This window comes from Glycine max, chromosome 4 (assembly GCF_000004515.6).
Source record: "Glycine max cultivar Williams 82 chromosome 4, Glycine_max_v4.0, whole genome shotgun sequence".
In the NCBI taxonomy this organism is placed as follows: Eukaryota; Viridiplantae; Streptophyta; class Magnoliopsida; order Fabales; family Fabaceae; genus Glycine; species Glycine max.
In genome coordinates this window covers 5317358-5338706 of record NC_016091.4, presented here as the reverse complement: position 1 = coordinate 5338706, position 21349 = coordinate 5317358, and the positions used below count along the sequence as shown (strand labels likewise).

The 21349-nt window shown below is 33.6% G+C and overlaps 3 protein-coding genes across 5 annotated transcripts; 1 reads left to right on the top strand and 2 right to left on the bottom strand.

Annotated features, from left to right (window-relative positions):
• Positions 1-230: 230 nt before the first annotated feature.
• Positions 231-6008, bottom strand: LOC100793746 (tyrosyl-DNA phosphodiesterase 1). 2 transcript variants are annotated; one of them, XM_006578066.4, is made up of 15 exons: positions 5474-6002; positions 5168-5386; positions 4800-5000; positions 4458-4518; positions 3926-4002; positions 3580-3837; positions 3156-3245; positions 2886-3020; positions 2478-2627; positions 1798-1901; positions 1488-1541; positions 1270-1360; positions 945-1025; positions 635-788; positions 231-547 (listed from the first exon to the last, which is right to left on the bottom strand). In XM_006578066.4, exons 1-15 carry the CDS (start codon positions 5669-5671, stop codon positions 477-479), a joined length of 1944 nt encoding a protein of 647 aa, XP_006578129.1. In that variant the 5' UTR covers positions 5672-6002; the 3' UTR covers positions 231-476. The 2 variants fall into 2 exon arrangements, with proteins under 2 accessions (XP_006578129.1, XP_006578130.1); XM_006578067.4 differs by lacking the exon at positions 945-1025 and having other exon boundaries at positions 5474-6008.
• Positions 6009-8093: 2085 nt separating this feature from the next.
• On the top strand, positions 8094-8858 carry LOC102664203 (uncharacterized). Its single transcript, XM_006578065.3, has one exon. It carries the CDS (start codon positions 8119-8121, stop codon positions 8500-8502), a length of 384 nt encoding a protein of 127 aa, XP_006578128.1. The 5' UTR covers positions 8094-8118; the 3' UTR covers positions 8503-8858.
• Positions 8859-15342: 6484 nt separating this feature from the next.
• On the bottom strand, positions 15343-19423 carry LOC100790048 (homeobox protein knotted-1-like 3). 2 transcript variants are annotated; one of them, XM_003522459.5, is made up of 6 exons: positions 18437-19423; positions 17770-17890; positions 16589-16782; positions 16342-16473; positions 15888-16024; positions 15343-15805 (listed from the first exon to the last, which is right to left on the bottom strand). In XM_003522459.5, exons 1-6 carry the CDS (start codon positions 19079-19081, stop codon positions 15799-15801), a joined length of 1236 nt encoding a protein of 411 aa, XP_003522507.1. In that variant the 5' UTR covers positions 19082-19423; the 3' UTR covers positions 15343-15798. The 2 variants fall into 2 exon arrangements, with proteins under 2 accessions (XP_003522507.1, XP_006578127.1); XM_006578064.4 differs by lacking the exon at positions 15343-15805 and having other exon boundaries at positions 15875-16024; positions 18437-19390.
• Positions 19424-21349: the final 1926 nt, after the last annotated feature.

The following is a 21349-nucleotide window of genomic DNA, read 5'->3' as shown; positions in this document are numbered from 1 at the left end:
ACTAGTTTACGTTATGAATTAATTCATATATAAATATATATGAATTAATATAGATTGATATTTTATTATATTACCTTTAATGAGATAAATGAGATAATCCATAGACCTTTACATATTAGAAATAACTTTTAAATAATATAATGATATAAAATATGCACATAATATTATATAACAAAGGATATTAAAGGAACAACGGAAAGCTTCATGCAGTACAAATTAGGGAACAAGGCTTTGAATCTACCAAAGTAGGTTTCAATATCTTTGAATGAAAAATAATTTGAAACAAACTTAATCCTCTTGAATCAAAAGAAATAACATTTAATCTTTTGGTATATTTTACTCCAAAACAAAAGTTAAGCCTGATTTTTCTGACAAAACGTATGGAATGAAAACAAGACACCTTTGTCCCATGTAAAACACATATATACATGCACAGGCAAACTTGGTTGCAGAAACAATCATGTCATTTGATATGCTCACATCCGTGGCCAAACATGACCATAGACATCTTTCTTGTTATATTGCCGGTCCCAAGACCAGGGGATATCTGCAGAGGGAAACAATATTAGAAGACATGTAACAAGAGTCATGCCACTTAGACATACGAGAAAAAAAGTGAGTGACAGGTCACGACCTTGGGAAGAATAAGGCAGGGGAGGGAGCTCGTAAGGCAAAGGTAAAGGGATAATAACTTCAGATGATGAATGCATACTCTCCTTTTTAATCCCAGTCAGGGTTACTAGTTTTGTTTTCTTCATCTCAGAAGATTCTCGGGCTGGGCATTTATCCTGCAATTCTTAGTTTGTTAGCATCAGTCTCTTTTCCCATTCCAATGGTTTGGGAGGTGACCAGAAGGTCCTTCCTTCTCCCTCAACACTTTTAAGTTAAATCATGTCAACTTGTCAAGCATAAAAACCACCAAAGAGCAAGGATGTGTATGCTACCTCAGATACTGTAACATTACTGGTACAGGAAAATACAGATTCGTGTCGTTTGAATAATGATGGTAAAAATAGTACTCCCAGCTGTAATGAAATGTGTATATAAATATTTTTCAGTGCAACCTTTGGAGAACAGGATAAAATGTATTTGACTGAAAATGCCCCAAGTATAATAAGAAAAAATTAACAATAATCAGAGAAAACACTTTCCTAAGCATCTTTAGATTCTTGCATGTCATTAGGCAAGGTTTGAAAATCATGAAACTCACCCAATTCTTGGGTTTGAGCTGTCAGATAAGAATACCAACAGTTAGATAACATGACATACCTCATATGAACGAATCATCAACTGAGTATTATTCTTCTGGAGAGCTCCCCAGGCAGCTTTGCTAAGATTTGCCGAGGTTAACAAGAACCAACTATTTGGGAAAAAGGTATTTCCAGTTAACCATCTATAGTATGACTTCAGCAGTGCAATGCATGACCAAAAAATTCAACAAACATAAAAAGTTGAAATGCATATAATAGGTCTGACGGAGCTCTTACGCAAGACTCTGATTTTTGTAACGAGCAAAAGTCTTTATATGTGGCATAGCACGGCTGAAACATAGCACATAGGTATAATTGGTGAGACAAACTAGCCATGGAAAGGAGAAGAGATTGTACCACAAACAGTAAAGCAAACTTCCTCATAAAAGCAATCAATTTCTTGATTCAAATTCAACCAATGGGTTGCATAAAAATATTGTATAATTATTATAATTCCAAGAGAATGTGAACAAATTGAGTGCTAAAAATTTAAAATAATTGATAAGCTAAAGCGGGTAGCATCCATTGTACGACGAGATATACTTACCAGCGTCCAGTATGGTCTGCTTTCCATTTTGCCCAATACTTCTTCAAAAATGTTTTCTCCACATTCTTCAGAGGACTTGGAACTGCATTTCCAGCAGCATAGCCCTACAGAAGAAAAAAAGAAAAGATAAAACAATATAAAACAAAAGTTGACACTAGTAAGAATGAGAGAAGAAAAGAAATAAGGATTATAGTCAGAAATAAACTTAAATAATCATTCTTGCCAATAAACTACTTTTTTACACTGGCAAGAAACACTTGTTTGTAATATTTATCAGTTAGTGCCAAAAGATACCTCTGGTGAAAGTAGAAAAGGAAAAACATTGGTCCCAAAACCAACAAGTACCTCAGGAAATATCTACAAGGGTCTGGGTTTTATGCTATTTGCCCTGTCCCATACTACTCATATGACATACATTTACATTAATGGACTTATTATATATAACTATTATTATCATTTAAAAAGCATTGGCAATTTCCTATATTGTACCATAATTTCTAATAATTATAACTTTTGAGCTCGCCTTTCATTTTTCATGTAGAACACCAAACTAAAATGTTCAGACTTTTCACTCATGTATAAATTGAAATTGAACATGAAATGCAATTATGCAAACCAAAGGTAATTTTCTTTTTTTCTAGAAAAGTAAAAAATACATCCCCGACATCTACATACTTTACCTCTAAAGAGCATCTGACATCTTCTACAGTAGGCCATATGATTTGAGGCTCCCCCATACCAAGGGGTGTTTTGTCTTCAGAGAGACCTGCTGACATTGATGATGCCAGCTCAGTCATCCATTTTTCATCCAAAGAGCCAAGAGAAGAGAACTGCATAGAGATAAGCAAAGTATATCAGCAAAATTGTAAATGATAGATACTGCAAAGTTCTAAAATCTTTCACAAAAAGATACATTCTAGTCAAAACTTTACTACCATAAGTTGAAGACAATTAATTAAAGAAAATATAACAATAGTGAGATACTTTAGCATTAACTTTTTCATTTAATACTGGAGTTATAAGTTAAGATTAACATGAACCAATTGTGCCAAGAGTATAATGGAACCTAACCCAGAGCCCAACTGTACCTGATAAACAAGTGGAGATTTCTTAAACTCTTCATCAAAAGTACACTCCTGGAGCAGAGATCGCAGCTTCATATGTCCCCACTTTTTCAAACTAGAACCAGAATGATATCCAGGTACAGATGCAATTAATCTAACCTGAATATAATGCAAACAGCATTATATATCCCAATGTACAGCTTATCTAACAATGTTACAATTTTACAACATAACAAATAATCATAATAATTAATAACAAAGGAAATAATTTAAGAACAATTAATGGGAAAATACCCTTGCATCACTATAATCAAACTTCCTGAAGAAAGATGGACATATACTGACGCTTCCAAGGAATGGAAGGTTAACTGAGAATTCTGGCCACTGCACCACCAAATAAACAATGATAATATGCATAATATGGATAGTTATAGTAGCAACACTAATGATAATATCCAGTCAATTGATAACATCAATATCAACATCTGTTGGCAATTATTTAGCATTCACAGGCCATTATGGCCATATAAGTTTTTACAGTAATCTAAGTTCAAAATTTTTAGCAAGTGAATTTTCTAGAATAATCCAACTGCCTAGTAATTGGGGACAAGTTACTTCAACTAGGTTTTTCAGGAACTATTGAGTGCTAATTTAATCATATCAACTTGACATTGTTTATTCATTTCTCTATATATAAAAGAACAGTATACATCATTACCTTCAACACACTGAGATATTCAACCAGGTCATTTTCAAATCCAGATCCCTTGCTCAGACTATTTTGATCTTTCCATGGAAAATCTTGCATCCACAAACCTTGGCTTTTATTGTTCCAATCTACATAAATTAAGTTCGCTGTATGCACAATGACTCTCACTCCTTGAGGATATATAAGCATCATAGCCTTTGAATGATGTGTCCCAAAGGAAATTGGCAATGATGGTTTGTGCAGAATCCAGTTTGCAGGTTTGCTTCTCTAACAATCATAAGTAGCAAGTTAATATTCATTCATTCAACCATTTTTACATATTCAATCTTGCAAAAAGATTAGATCTGAGACAAACCTTTATGTAATCCACCCTCCCATCACTTTCTCCATGAATAACTAGCACATGGGGCACTTTTGAAAGTGCAGGACATGCTACAGCAGAAAACATAGAAAGGGAGAAAATAGAATGAGATCAACAATGAAAAAATTCAATCAAATGTATTCATGTAAGCACAAATTTTAGAACACCAGACATGCCAGCAGCCTATGGTGGTGCATTATTGAGAAATAGATGGTTGGATTTCTCCTTTTGGATATGTTAATACGGAAGGTAATAATGTAATACTCTTTATAAGAAAGGCAGAGCATGCCCTATTTCAATGGAAAAAAGGGAAGGGGCTGAAAGAAAAAGAATTAACAGCACAAAAGTTCCCAGCAATTTCAAAATATGACAAGGAAAGATTAATGTCAGAATATTTTTAAATCAGTGCAGAATCTCAGTAGTGTCAAGGACAAAAATGAAAGTCAGACTGCAAACAGGTAAAATTAGGGGAAAACATAAAGGAAGAAACAAAGAGAAATCGGAAAATCCAAACAAAATAACTCACCAGGAACCAACCAATCAATGTCTACCATGTAGTTTGAAAGAATAGCAACTTTAATATCTCCCTATCAGTGATAAGCATTAAAAAAAATCAATGAGTAGTTCCAGTTTTTCTAGTTAAGTATAATTCTACAAGTCAATTTATATTTTGTGCAAAGTTATTCTAGATCCAATGATTGAAGAAGTAAAGATTTCTTTTGAACTTTGAAGCATTGCAAAATTATTTCAACCGAAACATTCATTCAAGGTTTACCATGAAGGACAAAAACAATTGCCTTAGCTTTATAGTTAAAAATCAGCAAGAACTGAATAAGTTAAAATCTAGAATATAATCACTAATACCTACCTGAATAACATCACCTATAGAAACACAAGAAGTATTTGCCCAAGGTGGTAACCCTTGCACGTGCAAAAGTCGAAAAGTGGAAGGTATTTGGTCACTAGGGACATGGAAATTACGAATGGCCTCCACACTATTGTCTTCACCCGACGACTTCCGTGCGTCTGCATTCCTTCCTTGTTTCTGGCTGCTTGTTTCAACCTTATCCTGCAGTTTTCACACAAAACAAAACAATTCATTTCACACACACACACACACAAAAAAAATGCAACTTGCAAGTAAAATTAGCTTAATGGACGCAAAGACAGATGGTTATTACTTATTGCATGAACACAAATGTAAAATGTACAACCATGAACTGAGCAATTGAATACCTGGGAACTCCTGCCTGAAGCTTTGTTTTTGAATGATGATTGAGCTTCGTTGTTTCTACAAGTTGAAGATTTTCCATCACCACCCAACACCTGATATTTGAAAAGATGGTGACCGGGAATAAGCTCGATTATATCACCATTGCAAATGGTAGCTTCTTCTTTAGGATTCAGCTTCCTTCTCTTATTCCCAGAATTAACAACAATTGGGTTCGTCCCCTCCTAACATTAACAAAGAAGAAGGAAATCACAAATTGAGAAAGAAAGAAAGTGAAGAAGGAGTGAGTGGTAAGGTGCAACGGTTAATACGACGAGCAAACTAGCCGAGCCATTGGGAGAAGCAGTTAAAGTAAGGTGTTTGCGGCTAAGCCTCTTGTCGGGGACAGGAATGTTGTTACGCCCAATAACGTTTATGCCATCTGAGACAGCAAACTTGGGAACTGAAGCTTCTTCCTTAAAATTTCGATTTAGTGGAACCAAGTATCCAACCTGAGGAGACAAAGACATGAATGATGAATCAAACTTCTTTCTTGCCAACACACTCACAATCACCCTGAAACGCTTCCTTCTTCCTGCGTCTCAAACTCCAACACCCAGATCACAACTGGGCCTACTCACAAACATTTCTCAAAAAGCCCAAAAGCCTGTTAGCTTAGTCCGTGGAACACTAGTAAAAACAACACTACCTTTAAACCGGGCATTGCTACTGTGACTACCAAATTTATTACTAACGTAACCGGTCATAGCAAATTCTTCATTTTACCCTTCTCTCTTTTTCCTACACCTTCCACACTTCTCTCTTCCTTCCCCATCCGCACATCTTCCTCCTCCCAGTGCGTCCAATCCCTTCTCCCTTCAATTCTCCCTCTCATTTCTCCTTCATCTCTCCATCAAATTGTTGTGGTAAGTTTTTTTTTTTCTTTTCATTTTTTACACAACAAAGTATTTTTCCATTGTGTTTTGGATTGATGATTCCCTTGTGGTGCTTTGATTTAGTCTTAGAGGGATAGGGGCAAATTTACTAAGTGGGGTGAGTAAGAGAAAGAAAAAAAAATTGTTACTAAATAATTTTTGATAGTTTTTAACCATAAAAAAATAATAAAATAAAATAATAATAAATTTGATAAAAACAAGGGTTCACTAAATAAATAAAAAGGAGCATTTTAAACGGTCAATTCTATAGCATTGTCCTTGTTACAACTATTAAATACATAATTAAATAACTAAGAGTGGATAGCGGGAATCAAACCCACATCTTCTCCTTGTCAAAGAAAATTTTTATCATTTGACTATATATGCATTTTTAATGTACTTTATATGTTATTTTATTTGTACAAAGTATGGTGTGATACTCTATTAGCCTTAACAGTAGTTAATGGCAGATTTGAAGGAAAAGAACCAAAATCCTAAAAAAAAAATGTTTAGAGACTGAGACCAATCTTCAAAAAATTAAAGAAGCAAAACCATAAAGCTCAAAAAGTTCATGGACCAAAGATATAGATATAGTTTATTCTATATAAAATAAAAAAAATGTGTATACCTGTTATAATTGTCGTAATTAATTACTATAATTAATTTAATTAATACTTATTAATCATTTTTTGAGAGGGATAGATATTAATCATAATTACCTTAATTAATTTAAATCAAAATATATCTAATCGAAACTGCTTAATGACAAAATCTTATTTTATAATATTATTATTGTATTGTATAATAAAATCAAATCAGTATATATAGTTGCTTTAATTATATTTTTAAAAATAAATTGATTATAGTAATATATAAAATTAAAAATATGTATACGTTTTAACTATTTAATTGGTTGATTTAATTAAAATATATTCTCATTGTAATTACCTTAATTACTAATTAATATAATTAAATATTCTTATTAAGAAAATGTATGCATCAAAAAGACAAAAACATGGAAAGAAAACAAAACAAAACGTGACCGTGCGATTTATCCAGATGAAAGTAAATCATGTTGTTTATGTCCTTGCAAGGGAATTAAGATTATTTTCTCGCCATCATGTTTTTTGTTTCATCCTACTTGTATTGAAATTTTGATTATGAATGAATTGTAAAAGTTATTTTGCCTAAAAAAAACTATCTCAAATGAAGGAAACGAGTCCCAACAGCATCAACGGTTAAATAAAACTCTAGAAGCAGCAGCTAAATATTTTAAATCATATGTAACAAAAATATCGGTGTCATATAAAAAAAATAGTTTACTAGATCTGTATTAATCATGTCACCCAAACTTTAAGGAAGAAAAAACCTAGTTTGGCCTTTTCTTTTTATGATAAAACCTAGTTTGGCTGTGGAACAAAAAATAAAAAAAAGATAAATGAATGTATCCAGGGAGGCACAAAGGAATGATATATAAATGGATTCTCTGTTGAAAAAAGAAAACCTTGATATAAAGTGATATCTCGAGGGAGTCCAAACTTATGCACATAATAATATGTACAGAATAAAAAATCATTTTGAAAGGATAAACAATAAGATCTGTTTGGCTCCTAACAGACTCCACATAAGCCCCAGCTTCTGTAATCCGCGGTGGGCCGGAAAACGTAGTATTCATTCCCCTAATCCTAACAAATGCCCAAGACAAACTTGCAGATAACTTATACACAAGTTCACCCGTCTGTCACAATCCACAAAGAACAGAACAATCAAAACTCCACACATAGGAAAAGCACACCATCACGAAAACTCTTCATCAGCACGTGACATAAAATCATAGGACCTTGTAATTTTCAGAAGACCGCTACGGTCACAATTCACAAACACCAATGCCTCGAATATTAGATCTACGTAACGACCTCACTAATTTGTTTCGTATATCTAAGTGACAGTCTCTGTCTTCGTGCATGTGCAAATTAATATATATATTCACAAATCTCACATTGATGATTTCATCAATCATTGTAACTTTTGGTCTTTGAAGAATGGCTGGGACTCCATCAAGGCTTGAAGATTGCGATCATCAAGACATGGCCATCACTCATTATTGTGGCTGCTTCCGTGTGTTCTATGCTCGATATGAGTCGTGCCGGGAACAGCAAGAAACGTTGAAAGTTCATCGGAACTGGTTGCAGAAGAAGCTGAAGAGGGTTGTGAAGGCGTTGTCCGAAATTTTGGTGTGGCCAAAGAAGAGTTTTTCCTTGCAGAGGTTGAGTACGTGCATTAGTGAAGTCAAGGACAAGAAAAGGAAAATGCAATTTCAGTATGATCCCAAGAGTTATGCGCTTAATTTTGATGATGGATCAATAGAGGAGGATGATGGTGTTTTTCTGGGTTTCTCGGCTCGGTATGCATTGCATGTACATTAGGGATTAACAAAATATATTTGGGATGGGAGCATAGTGAAGCCTAAACATTCTCAATAGTATATTGATTCCTGGGGATTAATTACCAAAGCGTCATTGTTCCTGTAATTTTCATAATCAAATAATGTGTGCGAATATATATATATATATATATATATAAAGCCATTTCTTTTTCTTCATGTATTAGGGGGTCAAAAAAAAATTTAAAAAAATAATGTTGCGAATTGACCGTTTGATCAATTACCCGATAAAATGTTTCTTCACAACAGAAGTGAAAATGCTAACTAAACGATGCGAATCATGACGCGGATATTCTAGGGAAGGAAGGAGACGTTTATGATTAATTCCTTCAAATGTTCCTTTGGCCAAAAAAAAAGATTGGATTAATGTGGTAAAGTAATGATCCCACTGGAAACGTTAAATATCAATTGGAACGTAATAGATAATAAATATATGCAGTTTTTTTTTTATCAGATAGAAAATTAACAAACTAAGCACGAACAAACGACGCCACACTCAAATCAGCTAAAACAGCTAGTGATGAGGGAGGGGGACAAGAATCAAAGGAACAAATCTATCAGTAGAAGATTATCCTCTTTTAGCTAGAATGTCCGCAGACATATTTACTTCCCTGAAGACATGCTTGATCCGATTCACCAAAGGAGCATAGATATGAAGCAGGTTGGTGCCTCTAGAAATCATCTTCACTGCTAATTTCGAATTTGATTCACACTCAAGGTACCGGACAGCTAGGCATGAAGGCTCGCCTTATGCCCACAGTAGCCAGAGAAACTAATGATAAAAGAACCCAATCACGAATGAGATCACCAAAGCCTGATGCACCAGGATTACCAAGACTGCTACCATCAGTATTGAGTTTAAACCATTAATGTGGAGGAGCTGTTCAACTCACCAACCGAGGAGAGGAAGAAGACGTGTCTGAGACTTGAGTATACTGAACTAGCGCCATCAGTGACTTGTACTTGTTGACAACTAACCAAGCAGGCCACACTTTGTCACGAAAGATCTCTGCATTTCTGGAAAGCCAAATGAACCAGCAAGCAATAAGAAGATTCTGAGCATTAGGAGCAGAGATAATGTGGAAAATCCAATCATCCGCATTGAGGTTGAAGAAATCCGTTGGAAGATCATCAAACAACAGCTGTCAAATCATAGAAGCCTTATGACAGTCTCTTAGGACATGAGTGTAAGTCTCTCCATGCAATCCACACCTGTGAAAAAAAGATCAGAAGAAATGTGACGATAAACAAGAAAGCTGTAAGTTGGGAGATTCTCATGTGCTAATAGCCAACCAAAGTGTTTAACATTTTCTGGAACTCTCGCTCTCCAGACCCAAGGCCAGGTTCTCAAGTTGGCAATATCAGTGGGATAGTCATCAACAAGCAACCAGTAAGCAAATTCAGAAGTATAACTCCCTGAATAGTTCTCTCCCCAAATCACCACATCCTCCTCCATAGGGTAAAGAGCAACACTTTCAATTTAAGCACGTACAGCAATAGGAACATAAGTAGCCGATTTATCCCAGCACCACTCTCCATTGTCGTAAAAGTCCTTCGCACAAAGATGGCTATCCATAATCCACCTGAGTACAAAGAGGTACATCACCAACCCAAGTGTCATACCAAATAGAAATATTTCCCCTCTCCACCCAAAACTTGAAACCAGATTTAAGTTCATGAACCGCCTTCATGATGGATTGCCAAGTGTAGGATGCTCCATCTTTACTCTCCACATTCAATATAGACTCCCCCGGTAAGTATTTAGCTTCCGGTATCTAGACAGAAAATCTATCTGAGTTATGAATTAAGTACCAAACGTGCTTACCAAGAAGAGCTATTTTTGTCTCTCAAGCACCTTGGTGGATACGAAGTGCACTAATGAGTCTCTAAGTACTAAAGTTAAAATGAAAGTTTGAATGAACTTCGAAAAGATACTAGAGAACAATAAATCAAATTGCTGAAAATTAAATCAAATAAAAAAAAGAATTAAACATGAATTAATTAAGGACATAAAAGATCAGAAAATTTAATATTATTGTAGAATGAAATTCAGAAGATAAGAATGTTAAAAATTTAGCCTACCAGAGTTATTCTTTGATGTAATGTTAATGATTTTTCTCTATTTATAATTAGTTCAATTTACACATGCATCTACTAATATACTCTAACTTTGATTCTCGCATGAAAGAGTCTAATTTTATCTATTTTCTCTCCAAATCCCTTTGCAGAGATAAAATAGTACATTACATTAAAAATAGAAATATATAACAGGCTAAACAAATATCAACATATCCCTAATGATGATTTTATTTAAATACTTTTTCCCAGTTCTATTAGAAAATAATGTTTTCCAACATTATCCCTAAAACTTACCATGTAAATGGGTGATCAAGCCACAAACAATAATATTCATAAATAGATAAGAAGAGGAATTATATCAAGAATAATTGGCTGTCAAATTCCAAACAAAGGGATTTTAGCCTTTCATTATCATGGAAACTTTACAATTACAAAAGGGAAATATATAATAAAGGGGGAAAAGATAAGAAAGAGTATGGAGGGAATGAACGACTTCCAATGTTTGTTTCTCTTTCTTTCTTTTTCTTCTAGTCTTTGCCTTTTATAAAGAATTATATTCTCTTAAATTTATGTATTTCTTTTCCTTCTTCTCTCTTCTTCTTTCATAAGTGTAAATTAGTGGGTTTTTTGCACTAAGTCCAACTTTACTTTCCTTAATCATTCTTCTTTCCTTAATTAGTCATGTTTTCTTCAATTAGTCTTATTTTCTTACTTAGCCATGTTTTTTCTCAATTAGCTTGTTTTTCTTAATTAGTTATGTTTTTCTTAATTAGTTCACTTTCTTGTGCTTTATTTTACTCACTAGGCATCATAAATTCATCACTTTTAATATTTTTTGCACAAAATTTTAAATAATGTTAATTTAACAATTATTTGTTCAAAAGGTAAAATTATGAGAGAAAAATTATAAATTTTTATATAATTTAACCTCAAAATATATTCATAATTAATAATTATCACACCAGAGATCCCTAATCCTCCAAGCTTTCTACATCGAGTGATAGTATCCAAGTTCACCCAATGCGTGGACGATTTGCTCCAAATAAAGCTCCTCATTGACTTGTCAATCTTATCACAAACCCCATGAGGCAGTCACAAATTTTGCATATTATAAATAAGCAAGGAAGTAAGCATTGACTGGGCAAGAGTTACTCTCCTAGTTCTACACAACAACTTACTCTTCAACCCCGCTAGACGACTATTCACCCTATCCAAGATATGAGAGAAATTGGCATTGGTCACCCTACCCTTCAAAAGAGGAAAACCAAGATATTTCCCTATATCATAAGTGTGAGGGATTCCCATGATGGAATGGAATTGGTCAATCTTTCACCGATGCATATTAGCTGATACACTAAATTTACTCTTTTGTATATTGACCTTGAGGCCAGAAGCAAGACAAAACTGATCCAACACCTCTTTAACAAGCTTAACTTAACTAACTTTGGCTTGAGTGAAGAGTAGACAATCATCAGCAAAGAATAAATGAGACACCAAAAGACCACCTCTGCTTACTTGAATTGGAAGCCACTTGTGTTCATGAACTTTCTCCTGAATAAGAAGAGCTAACTTTTCCATGCACAACACAAAGAGATAAGGGGACATAGGATCACCCTAACGTAGTCCCCTATTCAGAGCAAAACTCTCAAGTTTTTCACCATTCCACTTGAAAGACAAGGAAGTAGTAGTAGTGCAATTCATAATCAATGTCACAATAGGAGGAGGAAAGCCAAACTTAATGAGAGTCAGCCGCATAAAATCCCAATTCACATTATCATAGGCTTTTTCAAAGTTAATCTTAAAAAGAATGTAGCCTTTCTTACCAGTCTTCCTTTTGTGCATGAAATGAGCAATTTCCTGAGCAAGAAGGAGAGGATTATGATCAAACTTATGAGGTTGGAGTAGCTCTACAACTGCATTAGGAAAATGAAGTCTCCAATCAGAATTAGCTAGGCATCTATCCAAACGTTTTCCACAATGACCCCATGTTGAGTGTTTCTCCTCCAAGTGAAAAGACCATCAATAGAGCCCAAATCAATCAAACCCCAATTATCTAACATTCTGGATTAGAGGAGCGCTCTAAAGGAAATAAAGTCGTCACCGGACACTTCAAAAGGACTGATAATCTCGTTAAAATCACCAACAATCAGCCATGCACTGTTGATGCTAACACTAAGATTAGTTATATAGTCCCATAGGATGGCATGAGTATGAGGCTAAGGAGAGACATACACTGATGAACCGTACCACACAGAGCTACTATGGTGGATAGAAAAGGTGATGATATTTTGTCACTAACTTGGATGTTGTTTCTTGTTCCTTTTCTCTAGATTGCCACCATTGGTTATTGAAGTCCTATGAATCATGGTGGGGTTAGTTGGTGTTAATTGAAACATGGGAAAGGAATACTATGTAAATGGGAGTGTAGAAAATTGAAAATTACTCATATATGGATTATTTTATGGACTTGGTAAAGGTGGAGGATTGCAAAATTGAATAAGTAAGAGGTTGATAATTTTTTATGTAATTTAAGAAGGAATTAATATTAAATTGATTGGGGTCCATTAGGTGAAACAAATAAAAGAGGACGTTGAGGGTTTCGGAATTTGTAACTAAAAAAATGGATGAGACTATATATATGAGAATAGAAGAGGAGAAAATTTTGAGAAATTATATGATACTATATGACTACTTAGTTTTTTTTAATATTATCATGACATGCAAAGCATCGTTGTTGAACCTACAGAAAAAATAATAACCTGTGTGTTTAAAAAAGCATATGGTGCTTGACAAGCAAAGTGTCCCAAGACTTCTAGTTTATCAAACAAGAAACCTTTATAAGCAAAATTGGTTGAAGCAACTCTACTGAGGTGGCCTTACATGTCTTTATGATACATAAGAATAAATGTTTTCGAAGAGGGAGTATGTGTATGTGTTGCCTTATCTTTGTTTCTACATAGTAGGTAAGATTTGATTGAACTTACTACATGAGGTAAGGGAATAACTGTTAAAGGTCATACATGGACTAACAAAATTTCCCAGTTGTACTGCATGACAATTGACAAGTGTGTTTTTCCAACGACGAAACACATAGGTGAAGACAATGTATTGCTGAATCTCTTATGTCTTCTATATGATTTGGGTTACGTTAACCATACCATGCGAGGGTTGGGTTTGAAAAGGCCAAACCAAAGAGAAGACTAACGCCTATATAAAAACAGCTGAAGTGTCAGCTAGCAAAATTTAAGTTAAATTATTCATATAATCTTTATTTTATTTTAGGTTATAATTTAATTTTTTATTAAAATATAAATTAATTTCTTAAGTAATTATTTTATTACTAGTTTATTCTTAAAAAAAATCTGATCATTTTTAATTTTGAAACACAATTTTGAATTTTCAAGCACTAAAACTTAACTAATTCAATTTTCGTGAAAACTATGGAACTGCGTCAATTATGTTCAAATCAACATGGGTCATAAAATAAGATGAAAATTGTGAGAAAATTGAATCTCATGAGCTATCTAAAACTTAAAATTTCCAAAATCAATCAAATTATTACTCGTGAAATTCATTTTTTCGTAATTTTTATCTTATTTATATCTCCTTTTTGGTACAAATATTAGTCTAATTTTATAGTTTTCATGTAGTTGAATTTAATGGAATAAGTTTTACGAATTAAGTCAATAAGACAAAAGATCAAAATCTGGTCTCAAAATTGAAAACGACTAATTTTTCAAAAAGGATCGTGTGATATAAAATAATCCCTTAAGAAATTATTTTGTAACTTTTAATAAATAAGGGATAAAATTGTAACCAAAAATAAAGTTAAGGGACATGTGAATAATTTAACCCTAAATTAATCGTAAAGGATTCAAAAGTCTTTATAAGCTTTCAAAACTAATCTTTGTTTGTGGGGAAAATATAAGTGTAAAACACATTCATCTCTTTAGAAAAAAAAATGTAATTTTTAAAATTAAAAGAAAAGAGAGTATAACTTAAAAATGTCTTAGAAAAGGACAGTATATTCACACTTTATTTTAAAGATTTATTGAAGAAATAAATATAAAAAATTAATTTATATTTATATATAACATTTTAAAACTGAATTTAAAAATATTATTTCCACTTAGATGTTAAATTAAATACTACTATTCATTAGCCTCACAAGTCACACCTATCCTATAATCAATTATAATTAACAAATTTTTAAAGTATCCATTTCATTTAAAATCAAATTTTTTACGCACAACAATAATTATGAGAAGTTAAGAAACTTACACAAACACTGGCAGCTACTATGATATTTGCCGTCACTCTTAAAACACAGACCACAAAGAACATATCACTCACGGGACCACTTATAAAATGCAGTAATGTCTATAGGCACTGTCAGTCTGTCTGTTCCACCCGAATTTTTCCTAACCATAAATAAATACGTCTATAGGCACTGCTGTCATAAACCCACCACACCAACACTTACCCTCCAACCAGACATTCCTAAGAATTTATGAACTCTGTTTTCACCCTCCTAATTTCACCAAGTTATTCCATGTCATGATTATGACTTTACAATCACTTGAAGGTGCAACAACCCTACACAATGCCACTCACCAAATTTCGTTTCTACAACAAAATTCAACTCTATATTCCTCCTAATAATTGCCGTACTAATTAAATACTTCCTACATTAAATATATTCGCTTTCATTCAATATTTCTCTTTACTAGGTATTGGAAGAATATTTTAAGAAAACAAAAAATCCAAGCTCCATGTAAATAACCATTTTAAGAATAACAAAAACAAATTTAGCATTATTGAAGGAAAAATGCTCTGATTATTACTATACACCCACAACCCCTCACTATTATATATATTTCACAAACATTAATGTATATATATATATATATATATCACTAAAAATCATGCTCCCATGGAGTTACCCATTTTGATAGCGGTGTAATTCCTAATTGAACTCCCTAATTTTGATGCATCACCGTACTGCAGGCTTTTGATCCTCCACATCTGTGTTAGGCCCGTTCCATGAGCGGAAGCTAAATGTGAACCTTTTTTTTTATGATTGGCTTTACTTGAATCCCTTGCCATGCACCATGATTGACCGCAGAGACAAACTAACAGAGTACAGAGTCAGGGATTGGTTCTTGAGTTTTCCTCCATTTACATGTGATGATCAGCACCACTATGACCTGCATTACTTCTTAAATTAAGATTGGTGCAAAGCTCATGCAAATTTTAAATTATTAAAAGGGCATCTTTTAATATGAATACCTTTTGCGCTTGCTCTTCAAGGCAGTAGAAGTTGAGGGGTTGCTATGCCAGTTCCTCTTCCTTTGATTGATAAACCAATTATTGATCTGCTTTAGCTGCAAACCCGTTTCCTGCACCAACCGTGCCTTATCCTCCTCCTGAAAAAACATTGAAGAACAAATTGTGAGACAGCATTTATTAATCTTCAAAATGTCAATTGTAAAATTCTCCTGGAGTAGCTTCAATTTGGAGTAGCTTACTATGTTCATTTAGTCAATGGTCAACAAGTGCTAACATGTGGACTGACTAAGTGCATAAACAAATGTGTAAAATCATTAATCCTTATTTCTTTGCTTTGAATTCTAGAACAAATATGTACAAGGTCATCTTTGTTGCTATTCTTTAAATTCGTTCAAATTTGTTTGAAAAGGGTTTACTGAGAAAAAAAAAATGTAGTAAAGTCTTGGGTTCTTACTGTGGGGTAAGGCCACTTGGAATGTGATTGCCACCAAGCTTTAAGGACAGAGGTCGTGTCACCAGGAAGTTTCCCAGCTCGTCTCTTGCGTAAAATTTCCTCTCTTATGTCCACAATTTTCTCTTTATAACCCTACATAAAAAAAAAAAATTAAAAAAAGACATTGAGGTCAATCACGTGGGAAGAGATTCAAAATGATGGGACTCGAACGCAGACTTTTAAAAGCTATTAACATTTAATCCCTTACCTGTTTCAATTCGTGCTTTAATTCATGTCTTACACGTTCCATGAGGGACCTCTCATTCTCTGTGGGAATAAGAGGACCGAATCCCATGCTATCAGGACCATCCAAAGCACCATCAAACAGATTGGCATCACTATCTACTTGTTCATCTTCCTCATCAGACATTGTCGCTCCCGTACCTTCCCCGGGTGAAACTCCTGTTAAATCATGCACCATGTGATAAAAAAAATACTAGTATCACTTTAGTACTCCTCCAATTGCAAAACGAGTCGTGTGCTTTTGCTGTTTATTTGTGCACAAAAAGTTAGCTAATCTAATCAAAAGGCTCATGACTACGTAACATTCAAAGCGCACGATAGATTGGCATAACGTGCCAAAAAATATGGACAACTGGGCTATGCACTTTAAAAGTCCTCAATACTTTCATCAAATACAGAAATTGTCATCATTCTATCTGAGACAATAAGTGGGGGGTTTGGTATATTCTTCGCTATTTGGTTATATATGTTTCTATTTTAATTAAGTTAAGAAGCCAAGATTTGAAGTCTCACAAATCCCCTCAGACCTTATATGTTAAAAGATAAGGAAAATTAATCTCTGTAGCCATGCTTCTCTTAGTCCAACAACAATTAAGGACTTGCATATCATTGATTGTTACACTGAACCTTGCAATATTGACTGATAGTTGACCTTGTAAGAAAATTTGAACATGAGGTTACAACTCACGGCAGGTAAAATCCCTGATTTCGAGAACTTAAGTACCCTCAGTCTAAATTAATTGCCAGAAACGACTCTGTCCCAAGTTCCCGACCCGAGACCGTATAGTTATTAGTTAATAGTTAATCACAAACATACAGCAGCACATGTTACGCCTATTTTCCTATAAAATATTATTTGAGATTTCTTCCCATTGAAATTGTGAGTAAATTTTTTAGAGAGGAGCCTTTTTTTATAAATGATTGCAGTTTTCTAAAAATTGGTCATAAATAACTAAAATATTGTGTTTGGGAGAGTAAATTACAGGCTGGTTCATTGATAGCAGGAACATAATTGAGGTAACTTGAATCAAGTTATTTCCATTTTATCATTTTCTGGTACTGATTTCCATTTTATCATGTAACCAACCTTTATTGGTTTATTTTTATGTTGAGATGTAACAATCACTAAAAAGAATATCGCTGTACCTGTTAAACTTTGTAAGGATTGCTCAATCTCCCAACAAGCCATGACTGCTTCCATTGCATGGACCCGGACATGCTGTTGAAGTTGTTCTTTGAAAGAACAGAGCAACAGAACATAGTGGGACTGCAGCATCAATTAAGAAAATATCAAAATTGTCAGTTGTAAATGTATAATAGCAGATGATAAGCTCCATCACATAAAAAATCACACACCATGAAAAAACAACAAAGAACATAATCAAGATCTATAAGGATATGGAATAGGAGACGTAACAGTAAAATCATCTGAACTTGGGGTTATATTAATTCAGGTGTCAAATACGAACCACTTGTTTCCAATCTATTTAATTTCAAACAATAACCATCATTCTACATCTGACTTAATTTGAATAATTTCATTCTCCGTGAAAGCAAGCAAGCAAGGAACCATGTCTGTTTCACTTTCTTAGCGGAGAAAACTTTTCACCGTTCTGTGGATTGTCTTCAAAGACAATCCAAAAAACGACATCGGATTCAAAGCACGAGTTTAAAATTAAGATTTGCAGTGGAAAAAGTGAAAATCCTCCATTGCACACACATAGAGGAAAAATAAAAAAAATAAAAAAGAATAATACTAATTAATCATATATAATTAATTCGAAGGAAAAAATAAGAAAAAGAAGGAAAATACCAAGAACTGATCGAGTTCTTTATCGTCGCCAACGATGGCTTGTCCGAAGGCAGAGTACTTGGCGACCACATTCTGGGACTGTGTGAGCTGAGCGTCGATCCTTGGCAACTGGTCGACCGGCGTGGCGATCCGCAAGCACGCCACGTGTGCCGACAGAAGCTGTTCGTACAGAGGATGCGCTAGAATCTCCGCCTTCAGCCTCGCATTCTGCCAGTTCATAAGCCCGTCGCTTCCTCCCTCCACCGCCGCCGCATCACCCTTCAAATCGCCGGATTCGGCGGCCGCCATGTTGGAGTCGCCGGCGCCGGTCACGTCGTCGATGACCTCGCTGTGGTTGCGGTTGAGGATCGGGCGAGCAAGCCATTGGCCGGAGTCGGAAGTGGAAGTGTGAAGATTGAGGAAGTTGGTGCCGTTGTTGGTGTTGTTGTTAGCAGCGTTAACGTTGTTGTTGTTGTTGTTGTCAGTGTAGTGCGTGCGGAGAAGGGCGTTGTTGAGCCAATTTGGCGCGGGTTGATGAGGATCGGAGGCAGGTTTGGAAGCAGGGTCGGAGAGCAAGGAGTTGTCAACGAGAGGTTGGTTATGGTGTTGTTGTTGGTCAGTGAAATGGTGAAGTGGAAGCTCTTGGGGGTTATGGTGGTACGCCATATAAAACGAGAGAGTGGCTTTGTTTGTGTTCGTGAAAGGTAGCTACTATTGGTTCATGGACATGGTAAAGTGAAGGAAAGGGAGGGAACAGAGGCTTTTGTGAGTTACTACCAACGTTGTATTAATGGTTACGAACAAGATTTCAGAGATGAGGCGGTTTTCAGTATCCCTGACAGTGGTTTTCCGGTCATTACTTACTAATTCGGGAAACTGCTTTTTCAGTGAGCCCCGCTTTTTTCTTCTTCTTGTTTTTTTTTTTTTTAATTTTCAGCGTGGCCCTTCCTGCATTTTTATACACGCATCCGTCTAGACTTGGTTAAACGAATTTCAACACTTTATATTCGAATGAGACATTAGGTTAATATCATCCTAAATTATTTTATACATAGCATACTCATTTTATAAAATTAAAGTGACATCTGTAATAGATATAAATACAAAAATAACTGATATTATATTAAAAAGTTAACACCATATTTATTTTAAAATATTTTTTAAATACAACACTTATTTTAGAATATATGAAATACATTTTATGAGTTTATTTTTTTCTAAATGAGTTTAAATATATCTTTGCAGTAATTGCCTAATATGAATTAATCTGCACTTTAATTTTTTTAAACAAGGTTAGAGTTAAAATTCTGTGAATAAAACAAAATGAACAGATATAATTTTTTTACTAAAGATGATTAACAAAATAATTATTAATAAAATTTGTTGATAACATAATTATTGAAAAAATATTGTGAATCATGCATATTTTGATGATGCTGAAAAAAAATCACTTGATAATGATTATCATCATCAAAAAGGGAAAAAATGTTAATGTATGAATATATAATTTTGATGATGTTAAAGAATAATCAAACAAGATTGCTTCAAAGGATAAACATTGCTTCAAGATTAATTCAATGTTGCTTCAACAAACAAAGTCTTGTTTTAAGATTAACTCAAGATTAAGTCTTATCTCAAAACAAAGTGTTTCCAAGACATCCAAGACTCTAGTAATCGATTACCAGGCACTGTAATCGATTATCATAAGACAATCTTGAAAAATAGCTATTTGTATTTTGAACCTGTAATCGATTACTAGATGTCTGTAATTGATTACCGACAATGGAACTCTTGAAATTCAAATTCAAATGTCATGACCCTTCAAAATATAATTGTATAATCGATTACCAAAAACTTGTAATCGATTACCGGTAAAAAAATTAAGAATTTTTTTTAAAAAAAACACATCTCTTCAACCCATTTTGAAAATGCATTAAGGATCTATATATATGTGTTTTCAAAAAGCAAGAGAGATATTCCAATAGAACTTCATTATCAAATGCTCTCTCAACAATACTTGGACAAACACTTGTAAATCTATTGAGAGTTCATCCATGAACTTCAAATTGTATTATTCATTCTAAAGGAGAGAAATCTTTTTCTTTTTTCTCAGAAATTTAATTGTATTCAAGAGACTGATTGTCTTTTAAATTGTGAGTTTCCTGAACACAACGGAAAGGGATTTCTTGAGTGTTTTAAAAGTTGTAAAAATGATTTTTACAAAGATAGTGAAAAATCTCAAGTGAGTTGCTTGAGAACTGGACGTAGGCACGAAAAGTGGCCGAACCAGTATAAATCGAGTCTGTCATTTATAAGTAGTAAAAGTTTGTTGGTGGGAATATAAGACTTAATTCACCCTCTATCTTAAGTTATTAAAACCACTTGTCTAACACATATTTGTCTATAAAAAATGAATAGTGTTAATTATGATGTTTTATTTAATCTTAGATTTCATTGAAATTTATAATTTTTTATTTATTATTATATAGTCTCTAAAGTGATAACGTAATTGTAGTTCCTGCATACTAATAATTCATTAATTACATGAATTATCATTTGATAAGATTTATCTAAATAAAAATAAATTTCAGTAAAACTATAAATTAAATTAAATAATAAAAATATAAGAGTAAATATCAAAATTAACTTATTTTTTAAACAAATTATATTTGTGTACATAAAATATTAAGCAATTTATTTTTCCTTTGTAAAAGTATTTGTATAATGAATAAAAGGCTTAAATGTAATTATGTTTTCCCTAATTTCTAATTTGATTCCTCTATTTTTTAAAATTGACACATTTGGTCATTCTATTTTTAAAAAATTATAATTTCGATCCTTCTATTTTAAAATAAAGACATTTAATCCTCTTATTTTTTTTAAAAAATAATTTTGATCAAATTTTTAATTTAATCTATGTTTTAATTCTTTTGT